At 46.1% G+C, this 24741-nt stretch overlaps 1 protein-coding gene across 3 annotated transcripts in view; it reads right to left on the bottom strand.

Moving 5' to 3' along the window:
• The window catches only part of fhdc2 (FH2 domain containing 2), an 83400-nt gene that overhangs the window by 25456 nt on the left and 33203 nt on the right, over positions 1 to 24741 (bottom strand). For all 3 annotated transcript variants that reach the window (XM_041194677.1, XM_041194676.1, XM_041194678.1), the window contains 4 exons: positions 21358 to 21443; positions 18466 to 18566; positions 17794 to 17864; positions 17329 to 17436 (listed from right to left, as the gene is read on the bottom strand). In XM_041194677.1, coding sequence (XP_041050611.1) covers positions 17329 to 17436; positions 17794 to 17864; positions 18466 to 18566; positions 21358 to 21443 — 366 coding nt within the window. The remainder of the gene's footprint in view (positions 1 to 17328; positions 17437 to 17793; positions 17865 to 18465; positions 18567 to 21357; positions 21444 to 24741) is intronic.

Genomic DNA, 24741 nt, shown 5'->3' on the forward strand with positions numbered 1-24741 from the left:
ATATGCTCCATTTCTCACACTATCTATGTTACAATTTTGTCAAACCTGGTAGCTACAATTGGATATGATACTTCGAACCACTTTTAAATTAAATTGTAAGTCACATATATGATCTTCTACATTCTTGCAGGCCTTCCAATGCTCGGGGGCATTGCTGTGCCTCCAAATTCCACCTCCCAGCTCTAACCACAGTTAACTCCTCTATAAGTTGTGACACTGGAGCACATTTTATTCAATTGAACACTTTATACAAATTATTTAATGAGGCTTATTTGGGAATATTTCATTCCATTCATACTCCATTTAATTTCATTGAAGAATCATTGAAGGTTCACTAGGTTGATCGTTCATGGGATGTGAACGTCGCTGGCTAGGCCAGCATTTATTGCCCATCCCTAATTGCCCTTGAGAAGGTGTTGGTGAGCTGCTTTCTTCAACTGCTGTAGTCCATGCGGTGTAGGTATACCCACAGTGCTGTTAGGGAGGGAGTTTCAGGATTTTGACCCAGCAACAGTGAAGGAATGGCAATATATTTCCAAGTCAGGTTGGTGATTGGCTTGGAGGGGAACTTCCAGGTGGTGGTGTTCCCATCTATCTGCTGCCCTTGTCCTTCTAGCTGGTAGTGGTCATGGGTTTGGAAGGTGCTGTCTAAGGCGGGTTGATGAGTTCCTGCAGTGCATCTTGCAGATTGTACACACTGCTGTGCACAGTCAGTGGTGGGGGGAGTGAGTGTTTGTGGATGGGGTGCCAATCAAGCGGGCTGCTTTGTCCTGGATGGTGTTGAGGTTCCTGAGTGTTGTTGGAGCTGTACCCATCCAGGCAAGTGGAGAGTATTTCACCACAGTTCTGACTTGTGCCTTGTAGAAGGTGGATAGGCTTTGGGAAGTCAGGAGGTGAGTTACTCATTGTGGGATTCCTAGCCTCTGACTTCCTCTCGTAGCCACAGTATTTATATGGCTGGTCCAGTTCAGTTTCTGGTTAATGATAACTCCCCAGGATGTATTAAGAGGAAAGATTAAGCAGGTTGGGCCTATAGTCTTTGGAATTTAGAAGAATGAGAGGTGATCATTTTGAAATATATATAAGATTCTGAGAGGGTTTGACAGGGTAGATGCTGATAGGATATTTCTCCTTCTGGGGGAATCTAAAGACTACGGGACATATTTTCAAGATAATGGGTCGCCCATTTAAGATGGAGGTGAGAAGGAATTTCATCTCTCAGAGGGTTGTGAATCTTTGGCCTGAATTTTACATCCTGAGGTGAATGTACATAAAATTGCACAAAATGACATTGGAATTTCATCCCAATATCATTGTGCATGCATGCAATGTTGAGGTTGGTAGGCATGCCTGCCAACAATTAAAGGGCCAATTAATGCAACTAAAAAGCCTATTGACCGCGATTTTACACTGCCTGGGGGATTTTGCACTCATCGCACAAGCAAAACAGGTAGCCTAGCAGCACGTTTTAATCAAATTGCTATGCAAGGGCAGGATTAAAGGCCCCTGGAGCACAAGCACTTTCATTTTCTTTGTGATTTTGCTACTGTCATATTTCTGAGTTTTGCCAGATTTCCCTCTGATCCACCTACAAATCTGTGCCAAAGTTCTAACAAAATAGATCAGTCTGTATAGACCATGGGAACATTGACGTTTACAAAAGATATTGGCCTTGAAAATCCATGACCATTTGGCATATTACCACTGTAATCATAAGGGGAGGGCGGGATGTTGAGCTGAGAGTAGGGGCTCTCTGAATATCAGACTCTTGATAACCCAGGCCTTCATTATGACCCAGCATACAGATACTGCAGGTTTGTCATTGGAAATGTCCCAACTGATCCAGCAGTAGATATGGAATATGATCAGATCCCTGCATAAGTAAAAACAATTAAAAAAAAAAAATTCCCCTACAAAAGGGAACAATCACACTTTAGTTGCAGCCCACAGCACCCCCTCCCTCAATTCGCCCTCCACAACAGCCACTAGACCAAGCTGCGCCACCTCGGCAGGGCAGTCCAGAGCTGCTACAATGGCAGATAGGCCAGATGTACCCTTAATGACATGGGCATCTACCATGTTGGAGCATTCTGCTCTCTGGAGTTCAGTGGGTTATGGGTTGAAGTCCCACTCCAGAGAGTTGAGCACGTCCAGGGAGAGTGCTGCACTGTCCGTGGTGCCAGTACTCAGGTGAGATGCTAATCTGAGACCACAACCACCTCTCAGATGTATGTTAAAGATACAACATTACTGTCTACGGGAGCCTGTGTGCTCAAACTGGCTGGCCAGCACACAGGAGGGCATATCAGGAGCAGCACCAGGTATACCTAAAAATGAGGTGTCAACCTGGTGACGCTATATCACAGGACTACTTGTGTGCCAAACAGCATAAGCAGCAAATGATAGAGTTAAACGATCCCACAACCAACGGAAGAAATCTAAGCTCTGCAGTCCAGTCGTTAATAGTGGTGGACAGTTAAACAACTTACTGAAGGAGTAGGCTCCTCAAATATCCCCATTCTCAATGATGGAGGAGCCCAGCACATCAGTGCAAAAGATAAGGCTGATGAATTTGCTACAATCTTCAGCCAGAAGTGCCAAATGGATGATCCATCTCAGCCTCCTCTGGAGGTCCCCACCATCATAGATCCCAGTTTTCAGCAAATTTGATTCACTCCACGTGATATCAAGAAACGGCTGCAGGCACTGGATGATGCAAAGGCTATGGGCCCTGGCAATATTCCGGCAATAGTACTGAAGATTTCTGCCCCAGAACTTGCCGTACCCTTAGTCAAGCTGTTCCAGTACATCTACAACACTGGTATCTACCCTGATATTTGGGAAATTGTCCAGGTATGTCCTGTACACAAAAAGGACAAATCCAACCCGGCCAATTACCGCCCCATCAGTCTACTCTCCATCATCAGTAAAGTAATTGAAGGAGTCATCAACAGTGCTATCAAGTGCACTTGCTTAGCAATAACCTGCTCACTGATACCCAATTTGGGTTCCGCCAAGGCTACTTAGCTCTTGACCTAATTACAGCCTTGGTTCAAACATGGACAAAAGAGCTGAACTCCCGAGGTGAGGTGAGAGTAACTCCCCTTGACATCAAAGTCGCATTTGACTGAGTGTGGCATCAAGGAGCCTTAGCAAAACTGGAGTCAATGAGAATCAGGAGGAAAATTCTCCACGGGCTGGAGTCATACCTAGCACAAAGGAAAGTGACTGTGGTTGTTGGAGGTCAGTCGTCTCAGATCCAGGAAATTACTGCAGGAATTTCTCAGGATAGTACCCTAGGCCCAACCATCTTCAGCTGCTTCATTAATTACCTTCCTTCCATCATAAGGTCAGAAGTGGGGATGTTCGCTGATGATCGCACAATGTTCAGCACCATTCGCGGCTCCTCAGATACTGAAGCAGCCCATGTCCAAATGCAGCAAGACCTGGACAATATCCAGGCTTAGACTGACAAGTGGCAAGTAACATTCGCGCCACGCAAGTGTCAGGCAATGACCATCTCCAACAAGAGAGAATCTAACCATCGCCCCTTGATGTTCAATGGCATTTCCATCACTGAATCCCCCACTGTCAACATCCTAGGGGTTACCACTAACCAGAAACTGAGCTGGACTAGCCATACAAATACTGTGGCTACAAGAGGAGGTTAGACGCTAGGAATAGTGCGAAGAGTAACTCACCTCCTGACTCCCCAAAGCCTGTCCCCCATTTACAAGGTGCAAATCAGGAGTGTGGTGGAATATTCCCTACTTGCCTGGATGAGTGCAGCTCCCACAACACTCAAGGAGTTTGACACCATCCAGGACAAAGCAGCCCGCTTGATTGGCATCACATCCACCAACATTCACTCCCTCCACCACGAACACACAGAAGCAGCAGTGTGTACCATCTACAAGATGCAATGCAGAAGTTCACCAAGGCTCCTTCGACAGCACCTTCCAAACCCTTGACCACCACCATCTAGAAGGACAAGGGCAGCAGATAGATGGGAACACCGCCATCTGGAAGTTCCCCTCCAAGCCAATCACTATCCTGACTTGGAAATATATTGCTGTTCCTTCACTGTTGTAGGGTCAAAATCCTGGAACTCCCTTCCTAACAGTACCGTTGGTGTACCTACACCACACAGGCTGCAGTGGTTCAAGAAGGCAGCTCACCACCACCTTCTCAGGGGGACCTAGAAATGGGCAATAAATGCTAGCCCAGCCAGTGAAGCCCACATCCCGTGAATGAATAAAAAATAAATTCTCCACATTATAGCAGTGACCACACTTCAAAAAACAGCAAGGAACTCTGGGACATCCTGAAATCATGAGAAGTGCTGAAGAAATATTTTTTCTTTCTTCACTGATGCAAATAGATGAAGTAAACCCCCTCCCCAACTCTTTCTCCGGTACATCGATGATTACTTCGGTGCTGCTCATGCTCTCGTCAGGACCTGGAAAAATTTATTAATTTTGTTTCCAATCTCCACCCCTCCATCATTTTCACATGGTCCATCTCTGACACTTCACTTCCCTTCCTTGACCTCTCTGTCTCAATTTCTGGTGATAGACTGTCCACCAATATCCATTACAAGCCTACCGACTCCCACGGCTACCTCGACTACAGCTCCTCACACCCCACTTCCTGTAAGGACTCCATCCCATTCTTTCAGTTCCTTCGCCTCCGTCGCATCTGTTCTGATGATGCTACCTTCAAAAACAGTTCCTCTGACATGTCCTCCTTCTTCCTTCACTGAGGTTTTCCACCCACTGTAGCTGACAGGGCCCTCAACCGTGTCCAGCCCATCTCCCGCGCATCCACCCTCACGCCTTCTCCTCCCTCCCAGAAACATGATAGGGTCCCCCTTGTCCTCACTTATCACCCCACCAGCTGCCACATTCAAAGGATCATCCTCCGCCATTTCTGCCAACTCCAGCATGATGCCACCACCAAACACATCTTCCCTTCACCCCCCCTATCGGCATTCCGTAGGGATCGTTCCTGAACGCAAGATATGCAACACCTGCCCCTTCACTTCCTCTCTCCTCACTGTCTAAGGGCCCAAACACTCCTTTCAAGTAAAGCAGCATTTCACTTGCATTTCCTTCAAATTAGTCTACTGCATTCGTTGCTCCCAATGCGGTTTCCTCTACATTGGAGAGACCAAACGCAGACTGGGTGACCGCTTTGCAGAACACCTTCGGTCTGTCCGCAAGCATCACCCAGACCTCCCTGTTGCTTGCCATTTTAACACTCCACCCTCCTCTCTTGCCCACATGTCTGTCCTTGGCTTGCTGCATTGTTTCAGTGAAGCTCAGCGCAAACTGGAGGAACAGCACCTCATCTTCCGACTAGGCACTTTACAGCCTTCCGGACTGAATATTGAGTTCAACAATTTTAGATCTTAAACTCCCTCCTCCATCCCCACCCCCTTTCCGTTTCTTCCCCCTCCTCTTTGTTTTTTCCTATAATTTATGTAGATTTTTCTTTACCCACCTATTTCCATTATTTTATCTATACCTTTTATGCGCTTTTAGTTTTACTTCACCCCACCCCCACTAGAGATACCTTGTTTGTCCTGCTATCCATTCTTAATTAGCACATTCTTTTAGATAATATCACCACCTTCAACACCTCTTTGTTCTTTTGTCTGTGACATCTTTTGGTCATCTCCTTCTATCACTGCTTGCTTGACCCAACAACCACCACCCCCCACCCCCTTCTCTCCCCCCCCCACCTTAAACCAGCTTAAATTTCACCCCTCTCCTATTTTTACTTAGTTCTGTTGAAGGTTCATGAGGACTCAAAACTCAACTGTACTCTTTGCCGATGCTGCCAGACCTGCTGAGTTTTTCCAGGAATTTTTAATTTTTTGTTCCAAAAGAAGACTCACTGACAAGAAGGCAAGTGGTGGAGAGAGGGTTCAGGTGGGGTATCACGGATGACTCCTGCTCCTCTTGGCTTCCGAAAGGTTTTATAGTTTACTTTGGAGGACCTTCTTGGCTTCTCAACAGCTTCTGACCTGCCTTCACCTGACAAGGAAGCTGCAGTGAATTCACTGCTCAGGCCCATTGATGTAACTGAACATTGATTTGCAAATAATTATTATTCTTCCACCTGCTTCAATGAACAATTAAAACATTGGCCAGCAAGGTTCCAGCATTAATGGGACGATGAGGCTAAATCTCAATTTTAAAGGCCCCAGCCCTCTTCCCTTCAGGCAGAGTGGGTTAAAATTCTTCCCTATATTTTATTTATTGTGCCAGAAGCACTTTAAAAACAATGTCATTTTTTTTTAGCTTAGTGCTGGGATGCCCACTTTCCTTTGGCTACTGTGAGGGGATTGTGGAATTACAAATATGAGGGTGAGGCATTATTCTGCCTGAGGGAGGAGAGGAGATGAGGCAACCAAGGCTAATGAACATGGAGGAGAAGAAATGGGGTAGATATTGGGATAGCAGCATATCATCACTTTAAGGGAAGCAAGTCATGTGATCCAGCTTTCACTTTACTTTTGCCTGTTAGCAGAACACAGCACAGTTCTGATGTCTTCAAGCTTTCTATCCAGGTATACATCTTCTCATGTGCCTAGTTTAAATAAATGAACCCACAACACGTTTATTAAATCCCTTATGATTGATTGGTGCCTTTATATCATAAAAATACAATACGGTGGTCAAACAGCCTGACTGCAAGATTAAGTATAGATACAAAATGATGAACAGCCTTAGATCATGCTACATGGCATGAGATGACTCTTGACATTTTGGTCAGACTAAAGAGTTCGCAGCATCAGAGGGTGTTGAAGTCACAGTGTGGTCACTACACAGAAAAGCTCTGAAGACACAGTGCAGAGATACTGTTCAAATAAAGAGCTGGTAAACAGACAGATCCCTTGTGGGGAGATTGCAGCACAAAGTCTATCAGTTCCATGAATGGAACAGTGTGTTGAGAGGACCAGCACCGGGTTAGGTCAGTCGTGAAAGGCGAGTGACCAAGGTGTGAGCTGGAGAAATAGCGAGTGAGGGAGAGTCAAACAAAAAAAACAAACAAAACTGTCATAAAAATCGGGCCAGAGAAGGTTGTGATTATAATGGGTGGAGCTTCAGAATAGCACACGACACTCATCCCAGATGCCATAGAAAAAGATCAAAGGGATATTGTCAAAATGTCAACAAAACTCCCCAGCTTGAATTGGGATGCAGCTGACTTACTATCTGGATTCAAAATTTTTAAACAGCACACAGAACTAAAGTTTCTTGATGGAGGTATGCCTGAACCAGACAAGCAAGCCATAAAAGTTTGCCTAGCAAATGGGATTGAAGGTCTACACAGGCTGAACATGTCAGGATTAACAGCAGATGAGCTAAAGGATCCCAAAAGATATGGACCACATTGGAAGACTGGTTCAGAATCAGGTTAAACGTCTGTCTTCATCCACTAGAGCTCGTGTCATTTTGACAACAGCCTGCAGAATTCATAGACCATTTCATCAGCAGATGCAGAGAAGAGGGTACCATACTGTGATTTTTCAAAGGCAGAACTAGCAGACAGAACTGTTGAATCTGTGATCACATCCACCCCCACAGAAGCATTCCAGTAGGATGTGCTGGGCAAGGCCAAAACGTATAGCATCGAAGACCTATTCAAGGATGGACGTAAGTGCGCAGCAATCCTCGCAGATTGACAAAGCTTACAGGTCCTAAGTCCCACCCCAATTGTTGACGTATTCACTAGAACACTCAAAGCTAGCAATTCATGTGGAAGGTATGGCTGCCTGCATGCATCAAGGAAATGCCCAGCTTTTAATCTATTCTATTATGCATGTGGCAGCATGGGCCATTGGCAGCAGTGCACTAGAGCAAAGGCTGATGCAACTACGAAGAGCTGTGCACTGATCCAAACATACCGTACACAACAGATACCTTCAAGCAATAAGAATAACCATCCAATATCCCATCAGAAACATGTACATGAGGTGACTGACAAACCAGATAATGACAATGATGTGCACAACGAGACAAAGAGCAGTGAACACGTGTTTCAACTAATGGGAAACATACGTACCATCACATTTTCCGAATTATTTGCCAGGATCCAAATTATCTGCTCCAAGAAAGTTGGCAACTATTCATTATTGGCCAAGGTTGACACAGCAGCAAGTGCCAACATGCTACCTCTGTGAATTCTAAAAGATATGTATCCACAGACATGGAAGGCCATGGTGAAACCTTCTACTGTGTAACTTTCAGCATACAACGGTTCACTAATTCCATGTGCAGGATTCATAGTCCTGGAGTGCAAGTACAATCAATCCTCCTGGGTATCACAGGTGTTCTACATCAAGGAGACTGAAGGCCCAGCGATTGTGACTTCAAACTAGTGACAATCCATGGAATTAGTCAGACATCACAAGGCAGATCAACGTCAAAAACTACTATCACCTCAGTTCATGACCTAGCATCAAAATATCCAGAATATTTCAACAAAATTGGCAGTTTCAGGGGAGCTGCAACATTACACTTGCAGGAGAATGCAAGTCTGTCCATTGATTGGGTACATTTTGCACAACACAAATGTCAGCAGCTACAAACAGAAATGGTAAAAGATCCCACATTACAGAAACTGTCAAAAACCATCACCAAAGGATGGCCTGATTCAATTTGGCATGTCAATGAACACATGAGACCATTTTGGCCTTACTGGGAAGAGCTGGGCATCTCCCGGGGAGTCATTTTTAAAGACACACAGGTCATCATACTGAAATCTTTGTAACCTGATATTCTTCAACAGCTTTATCACTCACAAATGGGCATAGATTGAACAAGAAAACTCGCAAGAAAGACAGCCTATTGGCCAGGTATTGAAGTCATTGTCAAGAAGTGCGAGGCATGCCAAGAGCATATGCCAAGTCTGAACAAAGAACCATTGATTCCATATGAAGTTCCTACCTATCCTTGGTCCAAAATCGCATCCAATCTCTTTCATGTCCATGGCACTTCATTGTCATCATCAACTACTTTACCAAGTACCCCATTTAACAATTGCACAATACGTCAAGTACAACTGTTGTGCACAGTCTAATTGCTATTTTCAGTTTATTTGGTGTGCTTAGAGAGATCATTATGGATAACAGGCCGCAATTTATGGGTAAGCCATTTCAGGATCTGTGCGAGAAGTGAAATATCGATCACACTACTTCTTCTCCTCATTACTCTAGATCTAATGGCCTAACTGAACAAATGATTTGTACAGTAAAATTCCTAATTCTCAAATATAGACAGGCCAAGCAAGATCTACACATTGCAATATTACATCTGAGAGGACACCTTTAAGTACAACAACTCTTTCACTGGTAGCCATGTTCAGCAGAGCAGTGTATACCTATTTACCTATTCTTACCCATTCTGCTCTCTAAAAAACTAGAAAGCAGCTTTTAAAACTGCAGCAGAAGATGACCAATCACGATAAAAATGCAGGTACAGGATTGCCGAGTTTACAGTAGGGACAACAAGTTTGACTACTTTGGAAGGGGGGTAAGTACCTTTAAAAAGAAAAGGGGATGTTGTAATATTTCTTTAAGGGATAGCAGCAAGACATCACTAGAAGGGAAGTTTTAGTTTCACTTTTGTCTGTGAGCAGAACACAACACAGCTTTGATGTCTTCAAGCTTTCTATCGATGTACATATGTTCTCATGTGCCTAGTTTCAATGGCCAGGATTTTTCACTCTGGGCCTAAGTCCCATGGCAGGAAATCACACCTAATCGCGTGATTCTAGATTCATAACTTATGCAGCTGGGTGTTTCTTGATCTTGTCAGCAGTGGACCAGGCAGGAAGTTGCAAGTCTCACTGTCATAACTAAACACCATATTTAAAAGACAGATGCAGCTTTATTCCACTCTGAACTGTGGTCTATGTAGCTCAGAGACCCCAGGCAGCAGTGGCACAAAGATTCAGCAAATCATCCCTAGAAATACTGCTGAATGCAGTGGAGGACAGGAAAGATGTCCTGTAACCCAGGTATGGGAGGAAGAGGCCCATCCAACTCACAAACACTGCATGGAAGGCAGTTCCCAGGGTGGTGAGTATGAATAGTGCACACCAGAGGACAGCCCTGGAATGTAGAAAAAGGATGAATTACCTCATCTGTGCTGCAAGGGTAATTGAACTCACCTCATGGAGTGGAAAGTGGGACATGGGCCCCAGTGGCCAGGCCACCATCTGTGCTGCCCATGTATAAAGGGCTTCTCAACGTGATGTGTTGATGCCTCATAGCCATAGTGCAGTCCATGTACTCTGCAGGTAGAGAGGTGACTGCGAGTCCTTGACCCTGCTACACAGAGAGCTCATATTCTAGAAGTGTATGTAGGGGAGGGGGCTGCCTGGCATAGAGGGCACCAGCAAGGACAACTGATGCCATGCCTCCTTGTGCCTATCCTTCTTTCCACATGTGCTCTCACCAGTCTGGAACCCTAATGGACTAGCTATAGTGCATTTTTCACATTGCATACAGTAGACATGAAGAATGCAGGAAGGCATGCCAGGAGCAGCACCAAACATACCTAAAAATAAGTTGTCAATCTGGTGAAATTACAACACCTGGTGAAGTTGCATGCCAAACAGCATAGGTAGCAAGTGATATACAGAACAAAGCGATTCCACAACCAACAGATCAGATCTCTGCAGTCCTGCCACATCCAGCTGTGAACGGTGGTGGACAATTAAACAAATCATTGGAAGAGGAGACTCTACAAATATCCTCACCCTCAAAAATGAGGGGAGCCCAGCACATCAGTGCAAAAGATAAGGCTGAAGAACTTGCAACAATCCTCAGCCAGAAGTGCCGAGTGGCTGATCCATCTCTGCCTCCTCTGGAAGTCCCCAGCATCATAGATGCCAGTCTTCAACCAATTTGATTCACTCCATAGGATATCAAGAAATAGTTGAAGACACTAGATACTTCAAAGGCTTTGGGCTCTGACAATATTCCGGCATCCCTAGCCAAGCTGTTCCTGTACAGCTACAACACTGGCATTTACCTGGCAATATGGAAAATTGCCCAGGTATGTCCTGTACACAAAAAGTCCAACCCGGTCAATTACCACCCCATCAGTCTACTTTCAATCATCAATAAAGTAATAGAGGGGATCATCAACAGTCCTGTCAAGCAGCATGTGGTTAGCAATGTGATTGGGATCCGCTAGGGCCACTCAGCTCCTGACCTCTTAACAGCCTTGGTTCAAACTGGGACAAAAGAACTCAACTCCAGAGGTGAGGTGAGAATGACTGCTCTTGACATCAAGGCAGAATTTAACTAAGTGTGACATCAAGGAGCTCTAGCCAAACTGGCGTCAATGGGAATCAAGAAGAAAATTCTCCACTGGTTGGAGTCATACCTAGCGCAAAGGAAGATGATTGTGGTTGTTGGAGGTCAGTCGTCTCAGTTCCAGCATATTACTGCAGGAGTTCCTCAGGATAGCATCAAGACTAGGAATCCTGTGGCGAGCAACTCACCTCCCAACTCCCCAAAGCCTGTCCACCATCTACAAGGCACAAGTCAGGAGCATGATGAAATATTCTCCACTTGCCTCGATGAGTGCAGCTCCAACAACACTCAAGAAGCTTGACCCATCCACGTCAAAGCAGCCTGCTTGATTGACACCCCATCCACAAACATTCACTCCCTCCATGGTTTGAGAGCATTTGGGATGCAGGTGGCACACAGTGGCAGCAGTATATACCATCTGCAAGATGCACGGCAGGAAATCGCCAAGGGTCCTTAGACAACACCTTCCAAACCCATGACTGCTATCATCTAGAAGGACAAGACAGCAGAAAGATGGGAACACCACCACCTGTAAGTTCCCCTCCAAGCCACTCAGTAACCTGACTTGGAAATATATTGCTGTTCTTTTACTGTCGCTGGGTCAAAATCCTGGAACTCCCTCCCTAACCGCATTGTGGGTGTACCTACACTACATGGACTGCTGCGGTTCAGGAAGGCAGCTCACCACAATGTTCTCAAGGGCAATTAGGGATGGGCACTAAATGCTGGCCTAGCCAACGACATCCACATCCTGTGAACAAATAAAAGTAAAGCCAGAGGGTTGCTGCTGTTGAATGGCAGCATGTGTATGCCATCTGCATTCCAAATTCTCTCAAACCATCTTCTCTCCTTGTGCAGGACAAGTTGACGTGCAACTAGCGGCGAGAGAGGGAGGATGGGAAGAGGCATGGCTCAACTCAGGCAGTTCATGCCATCCGAATATAGGGCTGTTGAAATGGCAGGGGAGGATTGGGACTGGGCATGTGGAGACGGTGAGTTAGGTGTCCTCCCTCCATCCAGTAAGAAACAATGCTTAATGTCTCCACTGAAAAACCTAAGGGTAATGTGTGGTGCCATGCTGTAGGCAGCCCATGCAGTTACTCACTCTGTCCTCTTGCACTTGCAGATGCCAGCAAGAAGAGGCTGAGGCCAGACACCAAACCCGACTCCACCACCAGCGCCAGCCCACAGAGGAGCAAGGATGACGGGAACACCGTCGAGATTGGACCTGTAGAGCTGCCACAGCAGTCACCTGCATCCTGCGCCAGCCCAGAGACACGCTCCTCAGTGGATACGAGAATTAGTTCAGGCAGGGTCTCAATTCTGGTGGTCACCGCATGGACACAGCAGGAGCAGGCAGGGGTAGCCAAGCTCACAGGCACTCGACTGAGACAGGACTGCTGGAAAAGAGGCCCCTGCAAAGTCCGAATCAGATAACGAGGCTCTGGGAGTGGTCCTAGACAAGATGCTTAAGATGCAGCAAGAGGCGGTTGACCATCAGGCAGAGATGTTTGAGGCCCTCGATAGAGTGGCACGTGAGGTGGAGGAGTCTGTCTGCCTGCTATATGTTGAGGTGGTACTGACATGTGCATGCATTGAGATCTCTTGGGGAGGGTGGCAGATGTCATGGAGACTCGTCCAACAGAACACACTTTCTGATGGCGTTGTGCGCAGACCTGCACTCCATCATAGTTTCCATTGGTGAGGTTTCACAGTGGCTATGCGAGAGGGGGACAGGGCACCTCAACCTTCAACCAGGTGCCCCTTCTCCTCAAGGAGCCAGGGAGGTGCCCCCAGGCTCCCAAAGGGAAGAGGAGCTGCAGGCTGACGCCCCAGGATCTCCACTCAGGACTCTCAGAGAGTGTGCGGCCCTTCGGATTCTTCTTTGTCTGTGACCCCATCAGCTTTGGCCTCTGTGACCACAGAGGGTGCAGCTGCACAAAAGCAGGAAACCCAAAGTAAGTCGGGGCCCTCCAGGCCTTGAGGACATAGAAGACGCCCACTAAAGATTTCAAGGATAACAGGGCATAGGAGTCAGCAGGCTGCCTCCACCCCTGCTGCGGATGTTGGGGTGGCACCTAGATGCAGTGGCAGGCAAAGAAAAATTAACAAGTTCTGATGTCACATGTGGTTGCACTGGTTCACAAAGTTGATAGACTTTTGTAAATATATTGTCACCTGCACTTTTAGAAGGTCTGATATGTTTTGATTGCATTTCCCAGTTGTTAAGCCTATGTGCAGCACCTATGTTCAGGAGGACAACCCAGGCTGAGTCTATGTTCCCTCGAAGCATGCTTGCACAGGGAGGCATTGATCTTTGCCAGGGGCCTTGCCAACAATGTGCGAGAAGCCTTCCATGCACGCTGCTCCTTTGCCATTGACACCCTCATTTCCCAAGCTTTTGCTTTGGCACAGCTACATGCTGGGGTTCCCCTTCAGTTGTCCAGTTAAGCTGACCTGTAGCTCCATCCACCCAATGACCCAAATCCCATTCAACATCTCAACATCTCCACCATGAGGCACTGGATAGTTGTGAGCGGCCATGGTGCGAGTCACTTTTGAGGCACAGTCCAATACCTTTCAACCTCCCCCCATTATCCATGCCCTCCCCCACATAACCATTGATACTCCTAGTGCAACCTTTTACCTCCCCACAGTCACCCTAGAACCCGCCCCTGCCCCCATCACCTTTCGTCCAGTGTGGGTTGACGTTAACGTTCTTTCCTTGAGGAGCCCACCCCAATAATTGTAGAGATGCCCCCCTCATCCTGCCAACTCCCAGGATCCACATTTATATCTGTCTGCCCTCCAACAACCCTCTGCACCCCTTCACCTACCATCACAGGATCCTCACCCTCCAAGCCTACAGGATCCCACTGCCCCCTTTAACCCTCATCATCCCTTGATACCAACAATTCCCTCAGGTTGCCCTCCCAGGATTCAGCAGTAAACACCACAAACCCCTCCCTCTGAATCTTTTCGCCACACCTCACTGCCCGTTCACACCTGCACATCACGCGCCCGCACCCCCCCCCCCCCCCCCCCCCCCCCCCCCCACCCCCGTCCCCACCCACTTACTGCCTGGGCTCCACCACGGCCCTTCCCATGCTCCATAAACCACCTCACCTATCCTAGAACTCTGCAGCTTTTCATAGAATCACAGAATCTTTACAAAGTAGAAGGAGGCCATTCAGCCCATCAAGTCTGCACTGGCTCTCTGAAAGACCATTCTACTTCGTCCCATTGCCCTGCCTTATCCCTGTAACCTTGCACATTCTTTCTTTTCAGATAGCCATCCAATTCCTTTTTGAATACCTTGATCGAACTTGTCTTTGCCACACTCAGGAAGTTTGTTCCAGACTCCAACCACCCTCTGGGTGAAAAAAGCTTTCCTCACATTCCTTCTACTCCTTTTGCCAATTAGTTTGAACCTATGCCCTCTAGTTCTTGATGCTCCTTTGAATGGGAACAGTTTCTCTCTGTTTACCCTGTCCATACCCCTCAGGATCTTGAATGCCTCTATCAAGTCTCCTCTCAGCCTTCTTTTCTCCAAGGAAAACAGACCCAACCTCTCTAATCTATCCTCACAGCTACAGTTTTCCATCCCTGGAATCATTTTTGTGAATCTCCTCTGTACTCTCTCCAATGCCTTCACATCCTTCCTCAAGTATGGCGCCCAGAGCTGGACGCAGTACTCCAGATGAGGCCTAACTGTTGTCATATAGAAGTTCAACATAACCTCCTTACTGTTGTACTCAATGCCCCTATTAATAAAGCCTAAGATACTATATGCTTTATTAACTGCTCACTCAACATGCCCTGTCATCTTCAATGACTTATGTACATATACACCTAGGTCCCTCTGTTCCTGCAGCTCCTTTAGAGTTTCCCCCCTTTATTTTATACTGTCCATCCATATTCTTCCTGCCAAAATGAATCACTTCACACTTCTCTGCATTGAACTTTTCATTCTTTCCCTCCCTTATGACACCCAACATTCCCCGCCCACCTCTAGACCTCCACACCCACCTCACCTCTTCTTTCCTTTCCTCCCAATTTCCTTGTCCCCACAATATGAAGACCATCGCCATGCCACACAACCTCATGCTGCTGCTCACCTGCTGGACAGTCCACCGAAGCGATGTGACAGCTTCTCATAGAGTACACCTGATCAATGTGAATGCTGCTCGTAGAAGCCACGTGAGCGATGGCCTACCTAATCGATAGACCATGTGGTGCTCAGGAAACCACCAGCTTCAGAGTCCTCCATCTTTTCCAGCGTCCAACAGCTGTCCCTGGCCTCCTTCCAGGTAAGTCCTGACAAGTGCACAGCACTTTGATCCGGACGTGTTCCAAACTGCCAGGATATCACGATGGCGGGGGGAATGACTAGGCGGTGGGGGTGAGGGGGGCAGGGGGGTGGGGTGGAATTCCAGTCAGGGGTTAATTTAAATCCAGTCAATGGAATGCAGTAGGGCTTCCCAATGGCCTATGGCCAGATTGGTGACAGACCATTATCCCACCAAGACATTCAGGACTGCAAGTTCCCGTTGTCAAATTTCACTGTTAGGAAACTGATTTTCCTGTTCCCACGGGATTATTCAGCCCCACCCACCATGATGCCTGCTGCTGGCGGGGTTAGGGGCGGGGTAATTCTGCCATATAAATGAACCCACAATGTGTTTATCAAATCCCTTATGAGTGACTGGTGCCTTTAAATCATTATAAAAACATGACAAATATGAGAGGATACTTGGTGAGGGAAGGAGCCATGGAGAAGAAAGATGTGCAGCAGAGTGTACAGGAGGGAAAAATCAGAGAAATCAAAGAAGTGGGAGACCCAATAGAAATTAAGGGCTGGAGGGAAAGCAAGCAGCATAGGGAGAGGTGATGGGAAAAGAACCCCTGAGCAATGCAAACTGCAATTTCCTCAAGCTCACCACTGTAAAATGCAGCTTGTAGCCATCAGGGCTCACCAAACCATGCAAGATCCTTCATTCTGAGAAAAAAACAGATACAGCAGAAGAGAGCAGAGGAATGAGTAAGAAAAATTATATTGAAAGAGGAACAAAAGAGAAAGGCACAAATGCACAAGAGGAATGAAGACAGACAGAAATCTCAACAAGAAGATGCAAGAGACATGCTTCAGAGGCATTAACTTATCATATGCAATGCCACAGGCCATTCATCTGTGTGCTATAAACATATTAACTAAATTTGTTGCCAGTTACAAAAGCCAACTTATGACTTAAGTCTCCCTATCGATAGAAAATGGCAGAGGTAATGAAATATGCCCCTTTATAAATGTGCATTTATACCCTATTAGAAAGAATTATGTGCATTTATGTAGCATCATTTGTGACTTCAGAACCTCTCAGAGCACTTTACAACTAATGAAATATTTTTCATTTTAGTCACTAATGTAATGTAGAAAATACAGTAGACAAAAGGCACATAGCAAGTTCCTACAAGCAATGAAATAAATTAATAAATTATCAGTTCTAGGTTCTGGATAAAGGATAATTGTTGGCCAGGACACTGGGAGAACTCCCCTACTCTTTTTCAAATGCTGCCATGGAATCTTTTACATCTTGCTGAGAAAGCACTTTAACGTCTCATCTGAAAGATGGCACTTCAAACTGTGCAGCATTATCTCAGTACTGCATGGAAGTGTCAGCCTATGTTATGTGCTCAAGCCTCTAGAATGGGACCGCATCCTTCTAACTTGAAGACAAGAGCGCCAGCACTGAGCCACAGATACCACAGTCATTAAGCATTTGTTGCTATCATTATTCCATACTACAAAATGAAGTGAATTCATCTCAATGAATTTTAGTTCCCAAAGGGTTATTTAATTTCCTGTTTTTAAAACCAGAACAAATTTTACTTCCTAATGTGTTTCTGCTTATAGACCAATAGCGAAGTGACCAATGTTCCAACAATAGGGCCCAGGGACAGATCTCTTGGCAGTGCCCTGTGTTCAAAATGCTTACCATGACCACAAAGTGCATCAGGTTCATGCCAGGTTTGTTTGCTTTTATGTCAGCAAGCTTCAACAGTGATGCAATCCGAAATCCTGCAGCATTTCCTGAATATCCTCCCTGTAAATGGAATAAGAACACAAGATAAATTTGCATTCTTATCCAGAGATATATTACAAGCTTGTGTAAGTGTAACAGTGTTTCACACATTGCTTTGCAATCTTTAAAAAGGAATATTAATATGAAAACATATGACAAGACAGGTCATCATACTTATTAACAAAAGCATGATTAGCAGTAAACCCTCAATGCATTACTGACACTGAGTAATTTTAATTTTCAGTAGAGGTGGTAAACTGCTGGTTGTGGATTGACTTCGAAGGAACTGAAAAATTGCATTTTTGGTAGTGAGCATGTAAAAGTAAAGGATGATCATAAATATTGTGCTGGTACATTTACTCAGTTCAAAGTACTTACAGCATTCATGTGGTTTCCAGCTTTCAACACCAGCCTCAAGATATTATGCAACTCATCACAGTTCCGTAGTTCTGCAAGACAGCGAAGGCTTTATGCACATTCAGAACTGTCTCTCACACATGCACAGCTTGCAGTACACTAACAGCTACACGCATAGAAAAAACAAATATACAAATAATATTGCAGGTATGAATTCCTGTTCACAATTTAGATGCATTGTTACAGACTTTGTGATTGAGGGGCATGTCTAGTGGGGCAAGACTTCTGCCTGGGGTTATGAAAATGTTAAGGAAGATAAACTGATTTTCAAACTGAGATGCAAAATTTATAGCAGTGACTACACTTCAAAGGTACTTCATTGGCTGTCAAGTACTTTGGGACATCATATGGTCATGAAAAGTGCGATATAAATTACAAGTCTTTTAAATATTTGTGAATTTTCCTTGTTTTACTTTAGGTTTTGTCTCTGAGTTAGACACCAGTAGGGTTGCTTCATTCAATGTTGTACTTCAATTCTGTGCATACAAGATGACACAATCATAAAAAGTTAGTGAATGGTTAAACATGAATTTAGGAAACAATGTTAGTAATTAATTATAAAGATCTGAATGTAGCTGCATGTGTATTCACATTCACAGAAATGCATACCCTGATTCAGTTTCAGGATCTTACCATGTGCAGCCTTTATCAATATACAAATAGATGTCTGAAGCGATTTTATTTGTGGCTCAAATTCATCCTTAAGAATCATGGCTTCCAAATGCAAGCAGTAACTGCAAAATAAACCATATTTATTCCCATGTATCAGAAACAGCAAAATAAAGATTTCCTCCAAACACCAGGGTCAGCAACATATTCATAATTTTTCCTTCCAGACATGCACAGAGAGAAACAATTAGGTGAGTAATGCAACAGTGCATTGTCGGTCTTTGTTGTTAAATCTGTGATTTTATTTCATAATAACCAATGAACCAGTGCTGCAGTAGGGATACCTGACTCATCGATCCTCTGGAGTTGGTGTTAAACCAAGGATCCACTACAATATTGAACAGCCATTGTATTGCACACAACTTTGGAGCTTTTTTTGCTGGAGATCAGTATTGCTGGGGATCAATTTAATACAACAAACACAACAGCACTTTGCACCTGAAGGGTGTCTGCTGGAGCTGTCCTATAAAATTAAATAAAGTGACACTATCACGTTATTGACATAAGTTCATACACTTAGAACCTTAGCCGTTTGCTAGAAGAGTTGTGTCAGCTTCTTTTCATCACACTAATATGATGCTTGTTGTCTTCCACTAGCTTACTTCATGCAATGAAAATATTAATCCTAATATTGACTAGATCATCTGTGCTCCCACCACATATGGGCATTGATTTTGGAATGTAGCAATGTTTTTTCAGTGTGGACCGTGTTATGGTGCTAAAAAGATGAGTCAGTCAGGGATGAGGCACACCAGTCTAAACAAATCAGTCACCCTAATCCAAGGTTTATTTTTATTTTGTAAATTAAATACTAATAATTCAGCCTTTGTTGTAAGCTTTATTTCATTGTTCTGGCTAGCATCTATCCAACCTTTCTACTTCTTTGTACTATTTTACAATAAATAAATCCTGACAGTATTTTGACCTACATTGTGTTTCAGTAATACATTCTGCCTTCTCGGGTGACAGGAAAACATGGTGAGCATTCTAATTACTCACTAGAAAAGTGATTTATTGTAATTCAGATTAGTCATTAGACCAAGGCTATGCTAATCCCTACACAGCAGAGTTTATAAAGAACATGGTCTGCTCATTGAAACTGTTCTCAAACCATAAGTTTGAGAAAAGATATAGGGTGGAATTTTCTTGCGTTGAAGGTCCCTGCGCCAGGACTGGATGTGCCTGCATTTGGAGGTGGAGCAGCTGGCCATACACAATCATGATACGGCCAGTCAATGACGCAAGGGCCTCAGCCAATCATACAGTGGGGATGGACAGGAAGTCACCAGCTCCATTGTTACCTCACAGGGCTGAAGATCCAAGTGCCATATTTAAATTGCGCTTGGACAGGCATCTACTGCTTGCCACCCAACAGCATCAGTCTGGCTGTATGTGAGGAGTTTGTAATCCCTAGATCTTCTGTGACCATCCCCTGCCCCCTTCAGATCTGTCAGCCACCTGGTTCCCTGGAACTGGAAGAAATCACACTGTATCCTCCCTCAGGCACCTTTGATCTTCCCTCCATCACCCTTGCCCTGCCTTCAGTGACCTTTGACCCACCCCCATATCACTCATGACCAACTATCATTCATCTTAGAGCTTCCCCGATCACCAACAGTCAGCCCCCAGCACACTGGAACTGCCCACGTTACCCTTGACCTGCCATTCATCATCCTTGACCTGCCCTCTGTTACCCTCAATCTCAGGACCTCACCGTTGACCTTCCCTGCATAGCCCTTGATCATCCCACATTCATGCTTGACCTACCATCTGTAGATATTGATCTTCCCTATGTAGTCAGCTTCCTCTTCTGTCTTACACATGCCTTTGTGGGGCTGCCATCTCCCTTCCTCCCTCACTCAGCCATGCCCCATCCTCCTTTTCCAGCCACTACCTGATCTCAGTGCATCAATGCTTCCTCCCCACTGGTTCAACAAAATTCCCCATACATGAAAAGCAGCTCCTATTCAGTCCAGATCTACCAGGAAGACTACCCCGCCTACTGCATGCCGCCTTTAACCACTTGTGAATCTGAAGGTACATGGTTCTCGTTGCTGCATGCTTAATTCCAAAGGTATGACTTAATCTGGCAAATTTACTTTAATGAGCATGCATGGCATGCCATTGTACTAAAAAGAGGTTCCCAGCATTTGCTGTCGGGAGGCACGATCATCCCTCAATCTGCCAGCAACTTCATAACTAACTTTGATTCCACCACCCGGACACTGACATTTTACCCCCCGCTCAATGAAGTATCCCTGCTTACCTTGTTTCCTGCTCCCGGGAGTTTCACAAGATCTTGTCTTTGTGAAAAGGCTGAACCTATAACAAGAACTAAAGGGAGCTGGGGCAGGAACAACAGTGTTGCCAAGTGGTGGTTGGGTTTGGGAATAAAAGGGCAGTGTTGCGGAGTGGATGTTGGGCAGGGGTAAGAAAGGCCGATGATGCCGGGGCACCAGATGAGGTGGTCTGTGATGTAAATGAGGAGTTTAGAATTGCCCTTGCCTGTCAGTATTATCTGGAGTGTAGGTTTTGGCCACAAAGAAATGGTGATGGCCCAGTTACATCTGACAGTGGGCTATAATTAATGTGTTTCTGTGCCTGCAGCCCTCAGTTCTAAAGTCACAAGTAGAGAACTGAGGGTGATATACCATATGGGACCTGGTGGTTGCACAATTTTGTAAATGTAGTACATGCTCTTTCTCTCAGTGTAAATCTGCCCTGTGTGTGGCTTCCAAGTGCAATCTACTGAAAAGCTCCAATAAATTCACAGTTGAACAGATACAGTCCTTATGCTAATTGATTCCTTATGAACATTAACAAAATGGATTATTTGCTAAAATGTTATAATCCTACCTTGGCACTCTCACCAACAGCATCATAAAGAGGTCTGCCTTAGACAGTTTACTCTGGTCTCCTTCAAACTCTTTGAGGCGTTTTACCTGAAATAGTACAATAAATTCAAATAAAGTTAGTGATCTAAATGCTCACCTCAGCATGGTACCTTGAATGTGGTACCTGATGTTTACTACGGGCTCAATTTTATGTGCCCGCAACGGGTGTGTTTCCTGCAAGGGGGGCACGTAAAATAGGGCGGTCTCCCATCCCACCACCTTCCCGCCCAACGCAACTGTGAGTGCTCTTTGTCCTGCTTTTGACTCTGCTGCCATGCAGTAATTATCTCTACTTTGGTTCACAGGGAGTTCCGCCAAGCGACCAACACCCTCAGTCAGCCAGTCCCTCAACTCCACCCAGGTCCTCACCTCCAGCCAAGCGGGCACCTCCTCCATTGAAGAGCTAGAAATAAGCAGCCTAGAAGACCTGTCATAGCGCATACCTACACCCTCCACCAGCACAGAGAGACACAACTTGTTGGGACCTAGATCTAGAGCAGACTCAGGTTCACAATCTGGTGATTACGGCATGGGCAATTCTCCACATCATGAGGAGGCAGGTTCAGCTGAGCTTCCCGGCACTAAGAGGACGGCTGGGGAAGATGCATTTGTGAGGTCCAAGTCAGGTGACGAGCCTCTGAATTCGGCCTCCCAACTTATCGCAGAGAGTCAGCAGTAGGCAAGGGAGCATTATGCAGAACTGTTGGAAGCCCTCAACGGAGTGGCATGCAAGGCAGAGGTGTGTGTCTGCTTACTCTCTGATGAAGTGGTGCTCATATGTGCACATATGGAGGTCTCCATGGGAAGAATGGCGGATGCCATGGAGACCCTGGTCCAGCAGACAGCGGAGATGCATGCAGCCCTGCACTCCATCACAGTAGCCATGGGTGAATTCCTGCAGTGGCAATGTGAGAGTGAAATAGGGAATCTCAACGTCCCTTCAGGTGCTCTTTGCCCTCAAAGAGTCAGGCTGTGGCCCTCAGGCGCCCAAAGGGAGAAGGTGCAGCAGCTGGACACCCCTGGGCCATCCACTCAGGAACCCCAAAGGCTGTCCTCTCCCTTCGCCTGTGACCTCCTCTACTTGCTCTCTGGCCCACTGGAAATCAACCAAAGCAGGTCGGGGTCCCACAAGGCCTTGGCTCTCCAGAGGACCCATGCCGAAGTCATCAGAGGCAACAGGGTCAACCATTGCACAAGCTGTCTCCACCCCTCCTGCAGCTGTCAGGGCAGCACCTGTAAGAAGTGGGAAGCCTAAAAAAGTTAAGAATTTCTGATCACATGTGGTTGCACGTGTGAATGCATTTTGTCACTTTATAACTTGAAAATATATTCACTTTCACTGAATAATGTGCAATGGTGTCTTTCAGCTTCATTTACAGTCCTCGTGAGTCTTCCCCTTGCATATCCCCCACCAGCAGTTCATCTGCATGCTGCCGGACCACAAGTGATTCTGGAGGGGGAAGTGTGTGTTTAGCAAGGCCTTGTGGAGCCTCGTGCAAGCATTCTCCCACTCACGCCGAGCATTCCTCCATCACACCCATCTTAATGTCCTGAGCATTTTCATTGCTGCCTGCTGGAGTTCTCTTTCAGTCGTCTATCTGAGCTGACCTGCATCTCTGCCCACCCACTGACTGCACTCCCATGCGGCACCTATGCTCGTCCAACACGAGGCTCTGCTCGCTTTCCATTTGAAAAACATGGTCGTAGTCAAGTTTCTCATATGTTCCTCCATCCTTTCCCCTTCCCGAGTCACCCATGACCTTTTCCCCATCACTGTTGACCCCCCCAGCATAACCTTCCACCTCTCCACTGTCACCTACCAACCAGAACCCTTTTCCTTCCAGGATGTCCAGGTCAACGTGCGCATTCCCTACCTTCCTGAGAATCCCACCCCCATCCACATTGACCTCCTCTTCCCACCCCCACGGTCCATGTCTGCCTCCAAGGCCTCACCAACCACCCTTGCCATCCCTTCTACCACTACTGTCACACCCTTACCCTCCTACCCTACTAGCTCACTCTGCCCCCTCTCATACTCACCATTCCCTCTTACCACACCCACCCTCACTTCACTCTCTAGGAAGCAGTCATTGACTCTACAGACCCCACCCTTGCACATTAACCTGGGCATTGCTCCCCACTTATTCCCTCCTCCACAATTAATCCCTCCACCACCCTTATTCCTTCCTCGTTCTGGACTCCTTCAGCAAGCTGAACTCCTTCTTCCCCCTGGACTCTTTCCTCCCTCGAGAATCCTTTCCCCCTCCCAAACTTCTTTCTCCTCCTGGAATCCTTCCTCCCCCCAAATTCCTTCCTCCCCCGAAGTCCTTCCCCACTGTGAACACTTTGCCTCCTCAGAACTCCTTCCCTTATACCTTCCTCCCCCCTTACATCTACCTCCCCACCTGCAGCTTTCTCCCCCGTTACACCCTCCTCCCCCTCCCAACCTCACCCCCTGGCACCTTTGTATCCCCACTAACCTCACCCCTCAACACCTTCGTCCACCCCTCCCAACCTCCCCCTATCCCACCGCAGTATACCCAATCAACCTAAACCTTCTTCTCCCACTCACAACTTGACGTTTCTCTCCCCCCTACCCCCACAATCATCCGTAGCAGCCTATGGCCAAGAATGTGATGTTTCGAAACAGACCCGAGACATCAATGGACACTTCCCACCTTCCGAGAGCTGTTTAGTGGTGGAGCCGTGTCCATGACAATCCACCTGGTATGCGATGCATGTGTTCCTCCAGGGTCCGGTAGCTGGCGGGCCCCAGCATCTTCTGCTCCTAGGATGTCCACGATCTGAGCTAGGCACTAATGGTGAGTCTGAACTTCTCCACATCACACTTGTCCAGATGTGTTCGAGGCCAGTGTGTTTTCCCAACGGCGTAATGGTAAATCTTGCATGTGGGGACGATTCCAGTCAGGCCTTCCTTTTCATTCCATTAGTGAGATGCAAAGCAGGTTCACACCAGGCTCCAGTGGGATTGGTGTTCCGCCACGGCAGGCACCATTGAATGATCCCGCTGTGCTTTCATGCCGGTGTGAAACCAATTTTGGCTCTTTCGCCATATTGTCCCTCCCATCCACCATGACACTCACTGCCAAATCCCAGAAAATTCTGGCCAACGTCAAGGCAAATCAAGAGTAGTAATTTGGTAATATTAAACCTGTGCTTTCAAAACCAATAAATTGTAGGGATAAGGAAAGACTGCAAGAGCTAGATTTTCAGTTTTTAAGATCATGGGAAAGAACAAGATACAGGTAAGATGAGTCTTGATTTTAACACTGTGAGAGAAATGGAAGGAAGATCATGGAGGACAACATTTTAGGGGTTTAACAGA

This window comes from Carcharodon carcharias, chromosome 9, assembly GCF_017639515.1.
Source record: "Carcharodon carcharias isolate sCarCar2 chromosome 9, sCarCar2.pri, whole genome shotgun sequence".
In the NCBI taxonomy this organism is placed as follows: Eukaryota; Metazoa; Chordata; class Chondrichthyes; order Lamniformes; family Lamnidae; genus Carcharodon; species Carcharodon carcharias.